General features: G+C 32.7%; 1 protein-coding gene across 8 annotated transcripts in view; it reads right to left on the minus strand.

The window, feature by feature from the left end:
* Nucleotides 1-560: 560 nt before the first annotated feature.
* The window catches only part of LOC126892114 (ancylostoma secreted protein-like), a 328,099-nt gene continuing 311,635 nt past the window's right edge, over nucleotides 561-17,024 (minus strand). For all 8 annotated transcript variants that reach the window (XM_050661585.1, XM_050661584.1, XM_050661583.1 and 5 more), the window contains 3 exons: nucleotides 9,199-9,470; nucleotides 4,250-4,505; nucleotides 561-846 (listed from right to left, as the gene is read on the minus strand). In XM_050661585.1, the coding sequence (XP_050517542.1) occupies nucleotides 740-846; nucleotides 4,250-4,505; nucleotides 9,199-9,470 (635 nt within the window). In that variant the 3' untranslated portion in view covers nucleotides 561-739. The remainder of the gene's footprint in view (nucleotides 847-4,249; nucleotides 4,506-9,198; nucleotides 9,471-17,024) is intronic.

Raw genomic sequence — 17,024 nt, forward strand, 5'->3', positions numbered from 1 at the left:
TAAAGACTCAAAATTTTTGATTTATTTTGCTTTTCTGAGCAACCAATAAGGATAGACATATTCAGCGAATGCCATATTGAAGTTTTTTATATGGTGAGTTTCTCACTCTCAAATTTGTTTAAAATACTTAACTTTTTGGTTATAGACGAAAAAGCGAAAATTTACCGTTTTTCGATCTTCATTTGTTTATAACTATGTATATCATCAAAATCGGCTGCAGGAAACATAAAGGTTATTAATATAGATGTCTATACTACTCAAAAAATTTGGTTTCGGCCTGGAGGGGGTTATGTCACGAACAGGATATTTTTTTTTCCTTATTTCTCTGAACTAATTTGATATTCTTGGTATATATTTTATTCAAGATCATCTGTTGGCTATTTCTATAAAAAGGCACTTCAACGTTTTCATTTAGAGCCAGGATTGAGCTACGTCTATCTGGTTGGTACATGAACCTCCCACCGGTGTACCAGACTACATATAAATGAGTATAAAGGTTAATTTTTCTCAAAACTAACGCCCCTTACATTAATTAGGTATTCGAATATAAGAAATACATATTATTTACTAAAAATATATTTTTATACAAAGAATTGTAAAAAATGAATCAAACAAATAAAAAATACCGGGGTCAAGAACCCAACTAAACTAAACATACTCTTTGGCATCTATATAATAGTAATAGAAAATATATGTGATATTATAGAGTAAAGTGTACTTTTTTCGGACTTTTCATACGTCAAGACCTCGGTCTGGGTACGTTTTCTACAAACTGTCCAATGTAATTTCCTCGTGGAGAATAGTTGGCCACGACGTATGTCTGTCCCCTCTTGTTCTTTGCCATACCTGTAATAAAAATATCGTTTGTATTAAGAATTACCATAAAAGAAAACACAATCTAGCTTTTAAAAGACATCATGATCATCTGTCAACCTCTTGCATCTAATGTTGGACATGGGGTCTCTTCTATTCTATTCCACAGTTCTGTCCTGTGCTTTCTGCATCAAATTTCCTCCTGTTTTTTGTCTTCCATCCATCTTATTGGTGGTCTACCTCCATGACTCCTACTTTCTGTATGTTTTCATTCTATGAGTTTTTTGGTCTACCTATTTTCTATTATTATTTATGAAAATCACTTGTTATATAAACGCGATTTATGGCCAGCTATCTTCTATGACATCTCTTGTTTTAGTCCTATCTCTTACTATTTTGTTTGCTATCGCATCTCTTCTTGTTATCCATAGCCATTGCCTTTCCATTGTTCTTAGGGTTACTCTGAATTTACTGGCAGATTTCTCAAAGGCCTCCAATTTTTTCATTAATGTCTATGTAAGATTCCAGCTCTCCATAGCATAAATGTAAAGAATGGAACGGCCACTCCTTGGACTGACTATCAGAGACAGGGGCAGAAACGAAGAAATCAGAAGAAGGACAAGCGTCACAGATGTCATAGAGCGAGTAGCATGTCCTTGTTTATCAAGTAAACTACTTGCAGTTGACCTATACGGGTCAATTACTTCTTGCACCTATTTGTACATTACATGCGAATATTAAATTGTTTCATTATTTTCTGCAGTTCTTCTATTTCAAGACTTTACTGATGTTTTTTTCTTTTGTGCCTAGAATGTTACTTCTGATCTCTTTATTGATCTTGTTGTATTCTTCAGTGTTTTTGTTTTTCTGCTTTCGTCTGTTTTCCATGTGTTCCATAGCATGTCCGAAACTCAGCTTTCTTCTTAGACTAATAGATATCTTCTTCTTAACGTTACCTATCAAGTCCCCTTGACGTTTGCGATTAACATGGCGAAACTGTCTCTATTTTACGAGCTATTTTAAATACATAGTTGTTCTGCTTTCTTTATGCCTGTCCTCTCTCTGATATTCTTCAACCAAGAGCCTGATTTCTACCAACTCTCTGCGTCCTTCGATTTTACCCATCATAATAGGTAAGTTGTAGGATATAGTCCCCTTATAGTCTAGGCCAAATAGAGGTCATCGTGTCCTTTTCAATTCTGATGGACAAACTCAACGGTTTCTTATGGATTTTTGGCTGCTGATTACGAATTTCGAGGGTAGAATTCGATCTGAGTGGTCAAACAATTGTTATAAACAATTTAATTGTTTATAAATTGTTTATGAGGCTCTGGCTCATAAACTAAAAGAGATAAAAAATAATGTTTCAAATAAAATTTTTTCGTTAATAAAAAACGAAGAAAAAACGTTTACTAAACTTAAATCCAACAATTAGAACTCAAGATATTGTAAAATTAGTGCATAATGCAAATTGCAAATTGCAAAATAAGTATTTTTCGAAGCTTTATCGATCGTAACTCGGCTTCTACGCATGCAAATGAGCCCTAGAAGGTCTCATTTTAAAGCTTCATTAATGGGCTTTCAAACAAGGTTTGTTAAATTACCTTGTCTTCATTTGTTTTAAAGTTATATCCGTTTGAAGTTAAAATTTTCTTAAAAAAATTGTACATTAATTTGTTTATAAGGGTTTCAAGCAAATTTGAGCTATAAACATTTATACTTTAATTAACAGTAACGATAGAAGAACTAAAAAGAAACATTTTGAGCGTAAGAAAATGTTCGTATGTTTATTTTTGGCCAAGATATCGATATTTTAATAGCGCGCTCTGAGGCGCGAGATTGGCTCACCGCGTATAGGTTCACGTGCTAACTTCTCCATGCAAATTATAATTTCTGTGTACATATACACTATCTTCATTTTTCATTTTTGAATATCCTAATAATATTTTATCATATAATTCTTATAATTAAATCATCATACTCTACCTCGTATCACCTTTCATTCTATTTACATACTTTGTCTTCTATTTTTTGTACTAAATGAGAAAAAGAAAACATTAAAAACTAATATTTCAGAAATATAACTAAAAAATAAGTTGATATTATTTATTAATACTATTTTTACAAACATTATCGTTCATGCATCTGCATCGAGATATACAGAGAATCTCAGCTTTTTTACATCTGCATAAGTTCTTAGAGCAATTTTTACAGTTACATGGTGGTACTAAGTCTGTTCTTGTAGGCAGTAAAACTAAAACTTTTTGGGGCTTCAGAGTCTAATTATCTATATGATATCCATATAAAGTGGATCTAGTTCTTTTGCAACATCATGAAGGCACGTCAATTGTGTGTATGCGGCCACAACATAAATGCTCGTCTTATATGCAATGATGATGCTGTAAAAGAACTCGATTCATTTTTATATGGATATCACATATTGGCTCATTTGCATGCGTGGAAGCTGAGTTATGATCGATAAAGCGTCGAAAAATACTTACATACTTGACTGTGAGCCGATTTTGCGCCTCATATCGCTCCATTAAAATATCGATATCTTGACCAAAAATAAACATATGTACGAACATTTTAAAAAGCTCAAAATGTTCCTTTTGAGTTTTTATATATCATAATTGTTAATTTAAGTATAAATGTTTGCAGCTCAAATTTACTTGAAACCCTTATAAACAAATTAATGTACAATTTTTTAAGAAAATTATAACTTCAAACGGGTATAACTTTAAAACAAATGAAGATAAAGTAATTTAACAAACTTTGTTTAGAAGTCTATTAATGAAGATTTAAAATGAGACCTTTTAGAGCTCATTTGCATGCGTAGAAGCTGAGTTACAATCGATAAAGCTTCGAAAAAGACTTATTTTGCAATTTGTAATTTGCATTGTGCACTAATTTTACAATATCTTGAGTTGTTGGATTTAAGTTTAGTAAACGTTTTTTTCTTCGTTTTTTATTAACGAACGAGTTTTATTTGAAACATTCTTTTTTATATCTTTTAGTTTATGAGTCAGAGCCTTATAAACAATTTATAAACAATTAAATTGTTTATAACAAGTTTTTGACCACTCGGATCGAAATCCACCCTCGAAATTCGTATCAGCAGCCAAAAATCCATAAGAAAACGTTGAGTTTGTCCATCAGAATTGAAAAGGACACGGTGACCCCTCTGGCGTCTAGACTATTACTACGTGTCCAAAATAGGCTATCTTTTCTACATTTTACGGCTATCAATAGCCTATCTTTTACGGCTACAGCATAGCCGTCCATGGTATTTTTAGTGTACGTTTGTGCAGCCACATTTTAAAGGCCTCCAAACGATTAATGGTGGAATTAATAAACATGCTTCGACACCGTATAAGAGGACTGACCAAATGTAACAAATAGATATCTAGAAATTTTAAAGAGAGATACAACTCACCTATTCCTAACTCCTTACTCTCCTTCCATATGACTTGAGTAAAATGCAAAGATCCCTGGTTAACTCTCTCGACTCCGAAGGTGTGGCGTTTGACTTCATCGTACCATTCCTTTACTGCGTCTCTGGCACTTGGTGTGTGGCTGTAATCTGAAGAATACACAGAAAAAATGTTTTCTCCATATTGAGAGTTGGCTCTGTGTTGTAAACTTGCAGTTCTTGCGCAGGTGTCAGCCCATTCTTGAGCATATTTGCAGATCTATACAACAGAAATATTATTTTGAGACTAGAAGTTCAAAAAATCACAATGTATTAACAATTTCAATATTAAAATAAGAAAATCTACGGTTTCGTTTTGATTAAAATCTGTCTTCCTCCATCCCCCGATAGTACTATTTCTAGGTCTACCTGTTGTCAAGGAGGCTCTGAGGAAGACAGATTTTTACCATCACTACCGTAGATTCTCGATATAAATTAAAACAATTTATATAGCAGTATGGTTAGAACGCCCTCTAACAGGGAATAAGCGAAATGAATTTCGACTCGATTCAAGTTCTCTGTTTACCCAGGTATAACCATACCAACAGGCACCACTAGGAAAACATTCCATTTTGCGGTTCAGAGAACCCGTATGAAACGAGTCTGTGTACTCCATACAGAGTATGGCATTAGTAAAATAGGAAAATCTACGGTTTCGTTTTGATTAAAATCTGTCTCCTCTCTCCCCCGATAGTACTATTTCTAGGTCTACCTGTTGTCAAGGAGGCTCTGAGGAAGACAGATTTTTACCATCACGACCGTAGATTCTCGATATAAATTAAAAAAAAAATTATATAGCAGTATGGTTAGAACGCCCTATGGTATGGTTATACCTGGGTAAACAGAGAACTTGAATCGAGTCTAAATTAATTTCGCTTATTCCCCGTTAGAGGGCGTTCTAACCATATTGCTATATAAATTGTTTTAATTTATATCGAGAATCTACGGTCTTGATGGTAAAAATCTGTCTTCCTCGGAGCCTCCTTGACAACAGGTAGACCTAGAAATAGTACTATCGGGGAATGGAGGAAGACAGATTTTAATCAAAACGAAACCGTAGATTTTCTTATTTTACTAATGCCATACTCTGTATAGAGTACACAGACTCGTTTCATACGGGTTCTCTGAACCGCAAAGTGGAATGTTTTCCTAGCGGTGCCTGTTGGTATGGTTATACAGTTGAGTCCGGGAATCTTTACCCGTGCGTCATCATTTAAAGCATACAAAATAAGTCGATGATAAGTCGGAAGTTAAAATTTACTAAACGCAACAGCAAGTCACTTACTGTCACTTGCTGTATGCTTTAAATGATGACGCACGAGTAAAGATTCCCGGACTCAACTGTACCTGGGTAAACAGAGAACTTGAATCGAGTCGAAATTCATTTCGCTTATTCCCCGTTAGAGGGCGTTCTAACCATACTGCAATATAAATTGTTTTAATTTATATCGAGAATCTACGGTCGTGATGGTAAAAATCTGTCTTCCTCAGAGCCTCCTTGACAACAGGTAGACCTAGAAATAGTAGTATCGGGGAATGGAGGAAGACAGATTTTAATCAAAACAAAACCGTAGATTTTCTTATTTTACTAATGCCATACTCTGTACAAAGTACACATATTCGTTTCATACGGGTTCTCTGAACCGAAAAGTGGAATGATTTCCTAGCGGTACCTGTTGGTACGGTTATACCTGGGTAAACAGAGAACTTGAATCGAGTCGAAATTCATTTCGTTTAATTTCAATATTATTAAATATCATCAAAATCTAAATAACCCAGAAGAATTCAAAATAAATAGGTACTACACTTCTCCAAGAAATTAACGCACCACCTTAAAAGGCAACATCAGCACGCGGAAAACGCGTTCCAAGATTGCAGCTTTAATTTTGAATATTTTGTCGAGATATTTGGCACACATATTCGTAATATAATAAAGAATGGCGGTACAGAGCTCATTTTGAGAAATGTGTTAGAATGTGAAAATTACTCTATAGTCTATAATTAAATAAAATATTAAAAAACGAATCTGTATCGCCATGAAGAAGAACAAAAAAATACAATTTCTTTAAATAAACCTTTTCATCCCATGCCTAGATTTTGTGTCACATTGGAATTACTAAAAATCGATTATCTATAACAAGAAATCGAACTTGACTGACTTGGCAGCATTGCATTTAGCGCGCCTATGAGTATAATAATTATTGTTATCAGAATATTGTGCAGTTTGCCTTCATTTTTGATAGTATAGTGTCACTGTTACCGTCGTACTGCCGACGAACTGTTGCCGCAGTGTTGAAAGTTCTCAGAATTTTCGAAAAAAGATATTGATGATGCGCTGATGTAGCCTCTAATTTTTGATGTCTAGAATGAGTCATTTTAATTAAAAATGGGTCATTTTTTGTCCGAATGTCTCGAATTTCCAAAACCTGTTGTCCGATTTTATTGATTCTTAATATGTTATATAGCCATATTCTTCAATAATATCGCTGTAATAATATTGTTGCTAAACAGGTAATTGTCATTGTATACCGGATGTACCAATCAAATTTTTTCTAATCTTCCAGGAAATGTGTTAGAACTCCTCATCTCACTAATTAATGATTCTTTTGAGAAAGGTAAATTTCCAGAGTGCCTGAAGACAGCCATTATTATTCCTCTTCATAAGGGTGGTGAAATATCTAATACCTGCAATTATAGACCTATTGCACTAGTACCGGTACTCTCCAAAATTATTGAGAGACTCATAAAAGCCCGACTTATGTCCTTTCTAGTTGAAAACAACATTTTATCACAAAATCAGTTCGGCTTTTTAAATAATAAATGCTCCACTGATGCCATGTTTTCTGTACTACATGAGGTTTATCAAGCACTGAACAATAATCTTCACACTGCCACCGTTTTTTGTGACTACGCCAAAGCTTTTGATTGTGTAAATCACATTTTGATAAAAAAACTAAATTTCTACGGAATTCGAGGTATTTCTTTAAATTGGTTCCAATCTTACTTGGATGATAGGAAACAACTGGTTAGAGCAAATGATAGAGACTCTAGTCTCAAAAACATTGTATGTGGGGTACCTCAAGGTTCAGTATTGGGTCCTCTACATTTCCTTATCTTTATTAATGACATCACTAGTTTAAAAATCGATGGAAAAATCTTTCTTTTTGCTGATGATACCAGTATCACTTGGAGCAACTCAAACATTGCAACTCTTCATGCTACTATAACTTCTGATCTACTTACAATAAAAACCTGGTCTCACTCTAATTTAATCTCATTTAACGTAGATAAAATAGTAGCATTGTTTTATAAAGGAGCTCTTCAACCCTTACCTCTTAATAACAGCCAGACCAGTACCGTTGATTCTGTAAAATTTCTTGGTATTTTTTTAGACAGCAACCATAAATGGTCCCTCCATATCGATTTGTTAAGAAAGAAACTATCTTCAGCTTGCTATGCTATAAGATCTGTTTCGAATGAACTCAATCTAGCATCTTCCAAAATAACATATTTTTCTTTGTTCGAGTCACATCTTCGTTATGGTCTTCCTTTTTGGGGTTCTGGTACAGCTGCCCAATTCGATGTTATTTTCAAATTACAAAAAAGAGCAATAAGATATCTGTTTGGCCTCAGAAGAACAACACATTGCAGAAGTTACTTCAAAGATCACGGAATTTTAACCCTTCCATCTTTGTACATTTTAAAACTGTTTGCTTAATTCGTAAACATCTACATGTCTTTCCACCAATACCTAATCATGACTACTTCACGAGAAATTCTACGTTTAACGTCTATTTGCCGACCCCGTCCTCGGAGTTAGTAAAGAAATCTATATTATACTCCGCAAAAAAACTTTACAACCATCTCCCTCTACAACTTAAATCTGCATCATCTTTCCCCAAATTCCGTAAACTGACAAAAGCCTACCTATCTGAAAGACTATATTATTCAGTAGTAGATTTTCTTAATCAATAACTAATAAATTACAGTACCCTTTGCACAAGTAGTATTTTTATTATTTTTTTATCTATATTTGGGTGTCATATGCAGCAGCTTAACTTTTAAAACTTTTTTTTATTAATTACTAGGTAGACTAGCATTTGCCATTTATTTTAAATTTTGTAATTTATTATTTGTGTTTAACTTCATTATTGTTATTATTATTTTAAATATATTGACGATTTATGTAATTTTAGTAAATTGGATTGTTATTGTTTTGTTTTCTTGACTTTTATAAGCTTTGTCGATAAAATTGTACAATTTTTCATGACAATAAAGCATATTTCTATTCTATTCTATAAACTGTGTTTTTTCTCAAAGTTCGCAATACCATGTGGCATATTCTAGCATCTATAAAATACTGAAATTAAAACCCAAATATAGCCTTAGGTTTTTTTAATATATTATTTTTATATAGTCATGTTTTTCATCAATATATCCTCATTTTCGGCTTAGTTTAAACGAGTTTAATAAACAAGCCTAAAGTAGAGGCTATGAGAAATTATTAATTTGATAAATGTCAAATTGTTAAGAGTCAGAAACTGTCTGGTTAGTTGTGAAAATTGGTAGATTTATTATTTGAAGATTCAATTCAGTAATTGTTTTTGTTGTTTGATGGAAATGGAATGCGCTACAAGGAATTTGGCCCGCGATGAGTGTGTTCAAGCAGTAACTTAATATAGCGAAGGACTTAGCTGCTATGATACGGCTCTTTATATTGGTAACAATTTTTTGTAGATAGATATAGATGATGATAGATGTAGATTTTTTTTCCGAGATAATTGAAGCGTTCCATACATAAAATTCACTCTGTATAGCAATCCCGTCAATATCACGAAAGCTGCTGAAGTATTATTATATGTTCCACAAAAAACAAGAGGATATAAAGGAGTAGAATCAGACAGTATGCTTACCTCTTCATTTAATACCAAATCTTGTGTCCCGTGCCGTCTTCTATACTCGTTATGAACTTTAAGAGCTTCAAGTGCAAAATCGGAAAAATTTCCTTGACTGGATAAACCAGGAGAAGAAGGAGAAGCAAGAGATTTAGATGAGGATCTCGGACTAGGATCTTTCTTCGGTGACGAATCTGCAAACCAAGTAGGCTTTACCGGAGGAACATTCTCTACGTAGTGGCCTACGAAATTTCCGGCTGGAGAGTAGTTGGCAACAACGTAGATGCTACCTAAAATAAAGCATTTTAATATAAAGTATACAGTTTTTCCTATAGAACAAATGTCTTAATAATATAAAAGTTATGACTGCCTCTTGTATGCGGTTCTTTTCTATTGCCTTTTAGTTTGTATTTTCAAAGCAATAAAACATTTTTATAATCCACCATTAAGAAACATTTTAGTAAAAATATAACGATAAAAACTACACATGTGTGATTTATAGCTTACAGTTTTATACAAGGTGAGTGGGGAGGAACGCGTCAAAATTTAAGGCTGTATAATATACGTAAAAATAATCAAAAATAACTCATATGTTGTTATTCGATTTTCATTTATTTCCGAGATATGGGGTGTTAAAATTTTTTTTACAAACTGACGATTTATCTATTGCTCTAAAACCGATTGAGGTGTACAAATGAAATTTGGTGGGTTTTAAGACATAGTTATTGCGCATATTTTGACACACAATTAAGAATTTTACATTCACCATTGGCGCGTACGGATAAGTGTCTGAAATTTTTTAAAGAAAAAATAGTACGCCGTTGAGATATTTCAAATTAAAAATTATTTTTAAATTCCCTGTTCAATTTCTGACAAACCATATATCTTCATGTTTGTTCATACGACGCTTCGTTTTCATGCAAAAAATAAAATATCTTAACGCTTACAAAGTATTCAAAATAATTTTCTACACGTTCATATACAGGGTGTAACGAAAATACACGTCATAAATTAAATCACATATTCTGAGACCAAAAATAGTTCGAATGAACCTAACTTACCTTAGTATAAATATGCACATAAAAAAAGTTACAGCCCTTTGAAGCTACAAAGCTACAATATATCGAAAACTATTGGAGATTTTTATTGAAAATGGACATGTGGCATTCTTATGGCAGGAACATCTTAAATAAGAATTATAGTGAAATTTGTGCACCCCATAAAATTTTATGGGGGTTTTGTTCCTTTAAACCCCCCCAAACTTTTGTGTACGTTCCAATTAAATTATTATTGTAGTACCATTAGTTAAATTCAATATTTCTAAAACTTTTTTGCCTCTTAGTATTTTTTCGATAAGGCAGTTTTTATCGAGTTGCGGCTTCTTTTTTAATATGTTTACATAAAAATTTTATGGGGGTGTTGTTCCTTTAGACCCCCCAGATGTTTGTGTATGTTCCAATTAAACTATTACTGAAGTACCATTAGTTAAACACAGTGTCTTTAAAACTTTTTTGCTTCTTTGTATTTTTTCGATAAGGCGCCTTTTATCGAGATGTGGTTTCTTTTTTAATATGGTTCAAAATATTCCTAAAAATGTAAGTCATAAATAAATTTTCATATTATTACCAAGTCTCCATAATCGTACTTAGCCATATACAAATATGTGGTGGATTTGACAAATATTCAAAATATCTCGATAAAAACTGACTTTTCGAAAAAGTACTAAGAGGCAAAAAAGTTTTTAAAATATCGTGTTTAACTAACGGTACTACAATAATACTTAAATTGGAACGTACACAAAAGTTTGGTGGGTTTAAAGAACAAAACCCCCATAAAATTTTTATGGGGTGTCGAAATTTCACTATAATTTTTTCTTAAGATACTACTACCATAAGAATGCCACATGTCTATTTTCAATAAAAGATCTCTAATAGTTTTCGATATATTGGAAAAAATCGATTTTTATTTTGTAACTTCAAAGGGCTGTAACTTTTTTTCTGTGCACATTTGTACTAAGGTAAGTTAGGTTCAATCGAACTATTTTTGGTCCTAGAATATGTGATTAAATTTATGACCTGTATTTTTGTTACACCCTGTAGAAACTTCGTCGAAAACTTTGTAAGCGTTACGATGTTTTATTTTTTGCATGAAAGCTAAGCGTCACATGAAAAAAAGGGAAGATAGATTTTTTGTCACAAATTGAACGAGGAATTCAAGAAAGACTTTTAATTTGAAAAATTTCAGTGGCGTACCAGTTTTATCTTTAAAACGTTTCAGACTATTGCTTGTACGCGCGCCAAAGGTGAATATAAAATTCTTAATTTGTGTCAAAATATGCGCAATAACTATGTCTTAAAACCCACCAAAATTCATTTGCACACCTCAACGGGTTTTAGAGCAATAAATAAATCGTCAGTTTGTAATAAAACAGTTAACACCCCGTATCTCGGAAACAAATGAAAATCGAATAACAACATATGAGTTATTTTTGATTATTTTTACGTATATTATACACTCTTAAAGTTTGGCGCGTTCCTCCCCACTAACCCTGTATATTCATAGGCAAAAAATATTTTACGACCGGCTATTAAGACCTTTTGGAGAAAATAGAAGATGTAGATGTGTACATGAGGGGTCAATTCATTGTATTTTATCGGGGTTGACTAAAATTAACTACCGTCTAGAGTTTTCACTTTGCAAATAAAACTATGTAACTACCTATGTAAATAAAAAATGTCTTATTTATAAAGGAAACATACCATGAAGTGGTATTTAATAAAGAAATATATATGTTGAGAAATAAATTTATACAGAGCCAGCCATATTAAGGTGATACAGTAGCGATCAACAGGTAGCCAAAACGCGTTCCAAGATTGCGGCTGTAATTTTGAATATTTTTTCAATTTGCAATTTGAAAAATATATTAATATGTGGAAATTACTCTGTAATTAAATAACATATTAAAAAAACGAGCCTGTACCGCCATTAAGAAGAACAAAAAAATACACTTTCTTCAAATAAACTTTTTTATCCGATGCCTAGATTTTGTGTCATTTTGGAACTACTAATGAAATAAAAAATTTTAGTAGTTCCAAAATGACACAAAATCTAGGCATCGGATAAAAAAGTTTATTTGAAGAAAGTGTATTTTTTTGTTCTTCTTAATGGCGGTACAGGCTCGTTTTTTTAATATTTTATTTAATTACAGAGTAATTTCCACATATTAATATGTTTTTCAAACTGGGCTCTGTACCGCCATTCTTTATTATATTACGAATATGTGTGCCGAATATCTCGAAAAAATATTCAAAATTACAGCCGCAATCTTGGAACGAGTTTTCGCTACCTGTTGATCGCTACTGTTTCCTCTTAAGAAATATATTTTGTAGATATATAATGGTTGTAACAAAATTTATAGCAATTTTCATGATATTAACCAACTATTTCTAAATTGTTCGAGGCTATCTATCTTGTATAATTACTTGTCTTGTTATTGTTAAAATATTTGATGAAAGAACAGCATGGTTTTAAATCAGCTAAGTCTAAAGAGGGAAAACAGCGGGAATAGGTAACATTACCACTGAACTACTGAAAGCAGATAGAGAAACATCGGAAGAAATCCTGTATGTACTAATAAACAAAATATGGCAGGAGGAGAGAATACCTGATTATCAGAAAAAATGTATATTTCTAAAGATACCTACCCTAAAAGGGAGATCAAACTAATTGCAGCAATTGGGAAGAAATAACACTACTATCTACAGTGAGTAAAGGCATGACAAGGATGATACTAGAAAGGATGAAAGAAACTATAGACCAGTTGTTAAGACCAAACCAAGCAGGATTCAGAAGTAATAAAGCATGCACAGATCATATTAACACATTAAGAAACATTGCAGAACAAACAATAGAATGACAGAGCAAAATCTATATAAATTTCATTGACTTTAGACAAGCCTTTGACCGGGTTAACAGAGAAAAAATGTGGGAAATATTAAAGAGATATGGGATTCAATTAAAATGCATAAGAATTATCCAAATGTTCAATGAAAATTATACCGCACAAATCATGTACGATGGGAAACTCACAGAACCAACAACACATACAGTGGAGCCAGACAGGGGTGTATTTTATCTCCAACCATATTTTTGATCTTAATCGACTGGGTCATGAAGAAAGCAACGAAAAATAAAACAGGAATTAGATGGAATGCTTTCGGTCAGCTTAAAGGTCTAGACTTTGCGGATGATATATGTCTGGTGTCCGAAAAAAGACAACATAATATGCAGAAAAAAAAAACAGAAAAAAAAAACCAAACTTATGAAGAAAAAAACGGAAAAAGAAATGGGGATATTCATTTAAGGAAAAGAAGTAGAAAATGTACAGAAGTTTTGCTATCTGGGAAGCATAATTGACGCTAGCGGTGAAATAGAAGAAGAAATTAATGGAAGGATAACTAAAGCCCCGAATGCATTCTATATGCTGAAGAAAACATGGGAATCCAATAAATTAACAACCAAAACCAAAATATTTAATACGAATATTTAATACGAATGTAAAGAGCATTTTGCTTTTGCTATACGAAGCAGAAGCTTGGAAATTAGAGAAATAGTATATTACTTTATGAGGCGGAGAAGCATGACTTTTCTTGACGCGCCCGATATTACGCGCCGAACGAAGTGAGGCGCGTAATAGAGGGCAAGTCAAGAAAAGTCGTTTCTTTGCCGAATAAAGTATACTATTTTTTCTTCAAACGTAGCAAAATCAAGAATGCCTCAAACGACATGGGGGCTGGAAATCAAGCACGGTTGCCGAAGGATATATAGAGGATTCAATAAGAAATAAGAACGATAATGCTCAAAAAATTTTAAACCCTCATGATTCGCCAACATCGGGAATGATTGCTGAAAGTTGTGCTCGACCATCAGTATCATCAACAATTACCAATGCGTATCAAGAGTCGGGAACATTTTTGCACGGTTTCAATTTTGAAAATGCCTCATTAACTAATTGTACTTTTAATATTACTATAAATAAAAATGATGTTTAATTGTTGTTAATGACATTTGTATTGTTGCTTTGTGACATGTTTCATATTGTTGCCATGACAACATTTTTCCCTCCGCCGTAAAGAAATGGGAAAAAAAACTGCTGCCGGCGGAGACATCAAACTTTGACAGGATCAAGTTAGATAAGTAATGTCATCATTATTTGACGTTTGAAGAAAAAATATTATATAAAAGGTTCAAACATTTGTAAATAAATGCCTTAGACGAATATTGCAAATATATTGGCCAAATCGGATAAGTAACACGGAACTTTGGAGAAAAACTAATCAATAGCCGATAGCCAAAACGACAAATAGACGCAAATGGACGTTTATTGGATACAAATTAAGGAAAAATGAAGATTATACAGGGTGAGTCACCACTAAAGCGACGGAAGATTACAGCGAAATTGTAAAAGATTTGAAAATAATTTAAATTGAATAGTTTGTAAGTTGATAAAAGCTACATTTTAAAATTATTTTTAAATATACAGGGTGTCCCAATAAATGGCGGCGTATCAAAGTTATATTTTTTCTTATGGAATACCCTGTATTTTACTAAATTTTTTAATTGTCCGCAAAAAATAAGGTATAGTTTCATAAGGCTTCCCTATACCTATGTACAGAGTGTTCTGAGTTATGTTGACTTTTCTTAAAATGTAAAGTTTTAAAAGAAGGCTTATTCTCAAGTTATTTACGAAATTATAAAAACATTACTTTTACATCTAAATATTTGGATATTGTTTGAATGTATTCCATGATTAATTATTACACATTTGTCTACAGGGTGTTCAAAATTTACACAGGGTGTTTCATTAGGGGAGTATTCAATGTGTCAAATGATGCTTATTTTAAATGGAACACCATGTATATTAATAAATAATTATACTAAACAAATTTATCTCTTTCGAATGGTATATGGATGTCCTATACCTAGGTGTCATAGTTTTTGCGTAATTTACAATTATTTAAATTCTTAATCTGTAAATCGATTTTAAAACAAAATATGTAGTTAATTAACGTCATTGTATGACATTGTCAGTTTATGACAGTACGGTCTGGTAATTATCAAAACTGTAAACATCGCCGTATGATATTCAATTTTTTTTACTTAAAAATGGCTTTGGCAGAGCCAATTACATTCAAATTTAATTGTTCCTGAAAATTAATAATCACGATGTCTATGAAAGAGTAGACATGCTACTTTTCATTGGGGAATATTTTTAACATTGCCTCTTAGCTTCTAAAGTTTACTCTTAAAGGTATCCTGATAGAAGACACCCAAAAAAGCACGTTTTTGAGAGATTTCTCGATAGATTCCGTGCTACTGGTAATGTTGCATAGGTACGAAAAGTTAAATAAAAATAAACCATTTATTTTTAATGACGTCAACGAACTTGATGTCCTGCTTTCTGTGACGGAAAACCCAAATACTAGTACGTGAAAAATTTCGAGTCAATTGGAAATCAGTCAAACGAGTGTATGTAGAATACATAAGAAAAACCACTATCATTCGTATAAAACTCAACTACACCAGCATTAGACAGAACAGGAACGTTTAACTTTTCGTTTATAGACTTAAGAATTTGGAGAAGATCGTGATTTTTTTTAAGAATGTATTGTGTACAGACGAATCTACCTACTTTTCATAATAATCGTCTAGTTAATAGACATAGCTTTCATTTTATTATGATACAGTAAACAAACATTTTACTGTTGATCACCAACACCGATGAAGTGTTAATGTTTGGAGCAGTATTCTGAGCGAGTACGTTATCGATCCATATTTTTTTGACGAAAATCTGAATAGAGCAGCTTTTTTAAATTTCTTAAAACAAGTTTTTTGGATCCTTCTTAAAATCCTCCATTTAGCGTGCGAACAAACATGTGGCTCCAATTGGACGGAGCCCCTGCTTATTTTTGACGTGATGTTAAGAACAACCTCAACATAAAATTTAGAAATATATTTTTGGCCACCTAGGTCACCAGGATTGACCAAGATGATTTTTTTTAAATGGGGTTATATTAAAAATATTGTAAATGCTACACTTCCTACCCTACTACTACAGATATTTTTATGAAATTAAGAATTTCTAACGCTTTTGCGGCTATAACACCAGCTATCTTAAATAATGTAAAAAATTGAAGGCACTCGTGGGAGTGCCGACAGAAGTGAAAACTTCTTATAGTATATACATTACGAGCTCAATGCTTTTACCCCATCCTAAAAGAAGTGCTGTACCTATATCATATACGATATGCGCGATGCGTATGTCCTATGCTATTTATGTATACATACACATAATTTATATATGTACAAAATTGATTTCAGCGAAGTGATGACCATAAAGAAATTTTCAATTCAAAAATTTATTTCGTCGAAGCGATAACGGTCGCTAATTTAATAATTTTCCCCATCCAAAAAGTGCACAACGTCCCTCAAGAAGTTTTCACTTCAAATATTTATTTCGTCGAAGCGATGATAGTTGCTAATTTATTACTTTTTTACATCGAAGTAGTGCACAACGTCCCTAAATAAGTTTCACTTTAAATATTTATTTCGTCGAAGCGATTACGGCCCTAATTCCATATTTTTCCTCCATACAAAAAGTGCACAACGTCCCTAAAAAAGTTTTTACTTAAAAAATTTATTTCGTCGAAGCGATGACGGTCGCTAATTTAATAATTTTTCCTTATCCAAAAAGTGCACAACGCCCCTCAAGAAGTTTTCATTTCAAAAATTTATTTCGTCGAAGCGATGAAGGTTCGCTAATATAATATTTTCCCCATCCAAAA

The sequence above is a fragment of the Diabrotica virgifera genome, chromosome 9, assembly GCF_917563875.1.
Source record: "Diabrotica virgifera virgifera chromosome 9, PGI_DIABVI_V3a".
Classification (NCBI taxonomy): Eukaryota; Metazoa; Arthropoda; class Insecta; order Coleoptera; family Chrysomelidae; genus Diabrotica; species Diabrotica virgifera.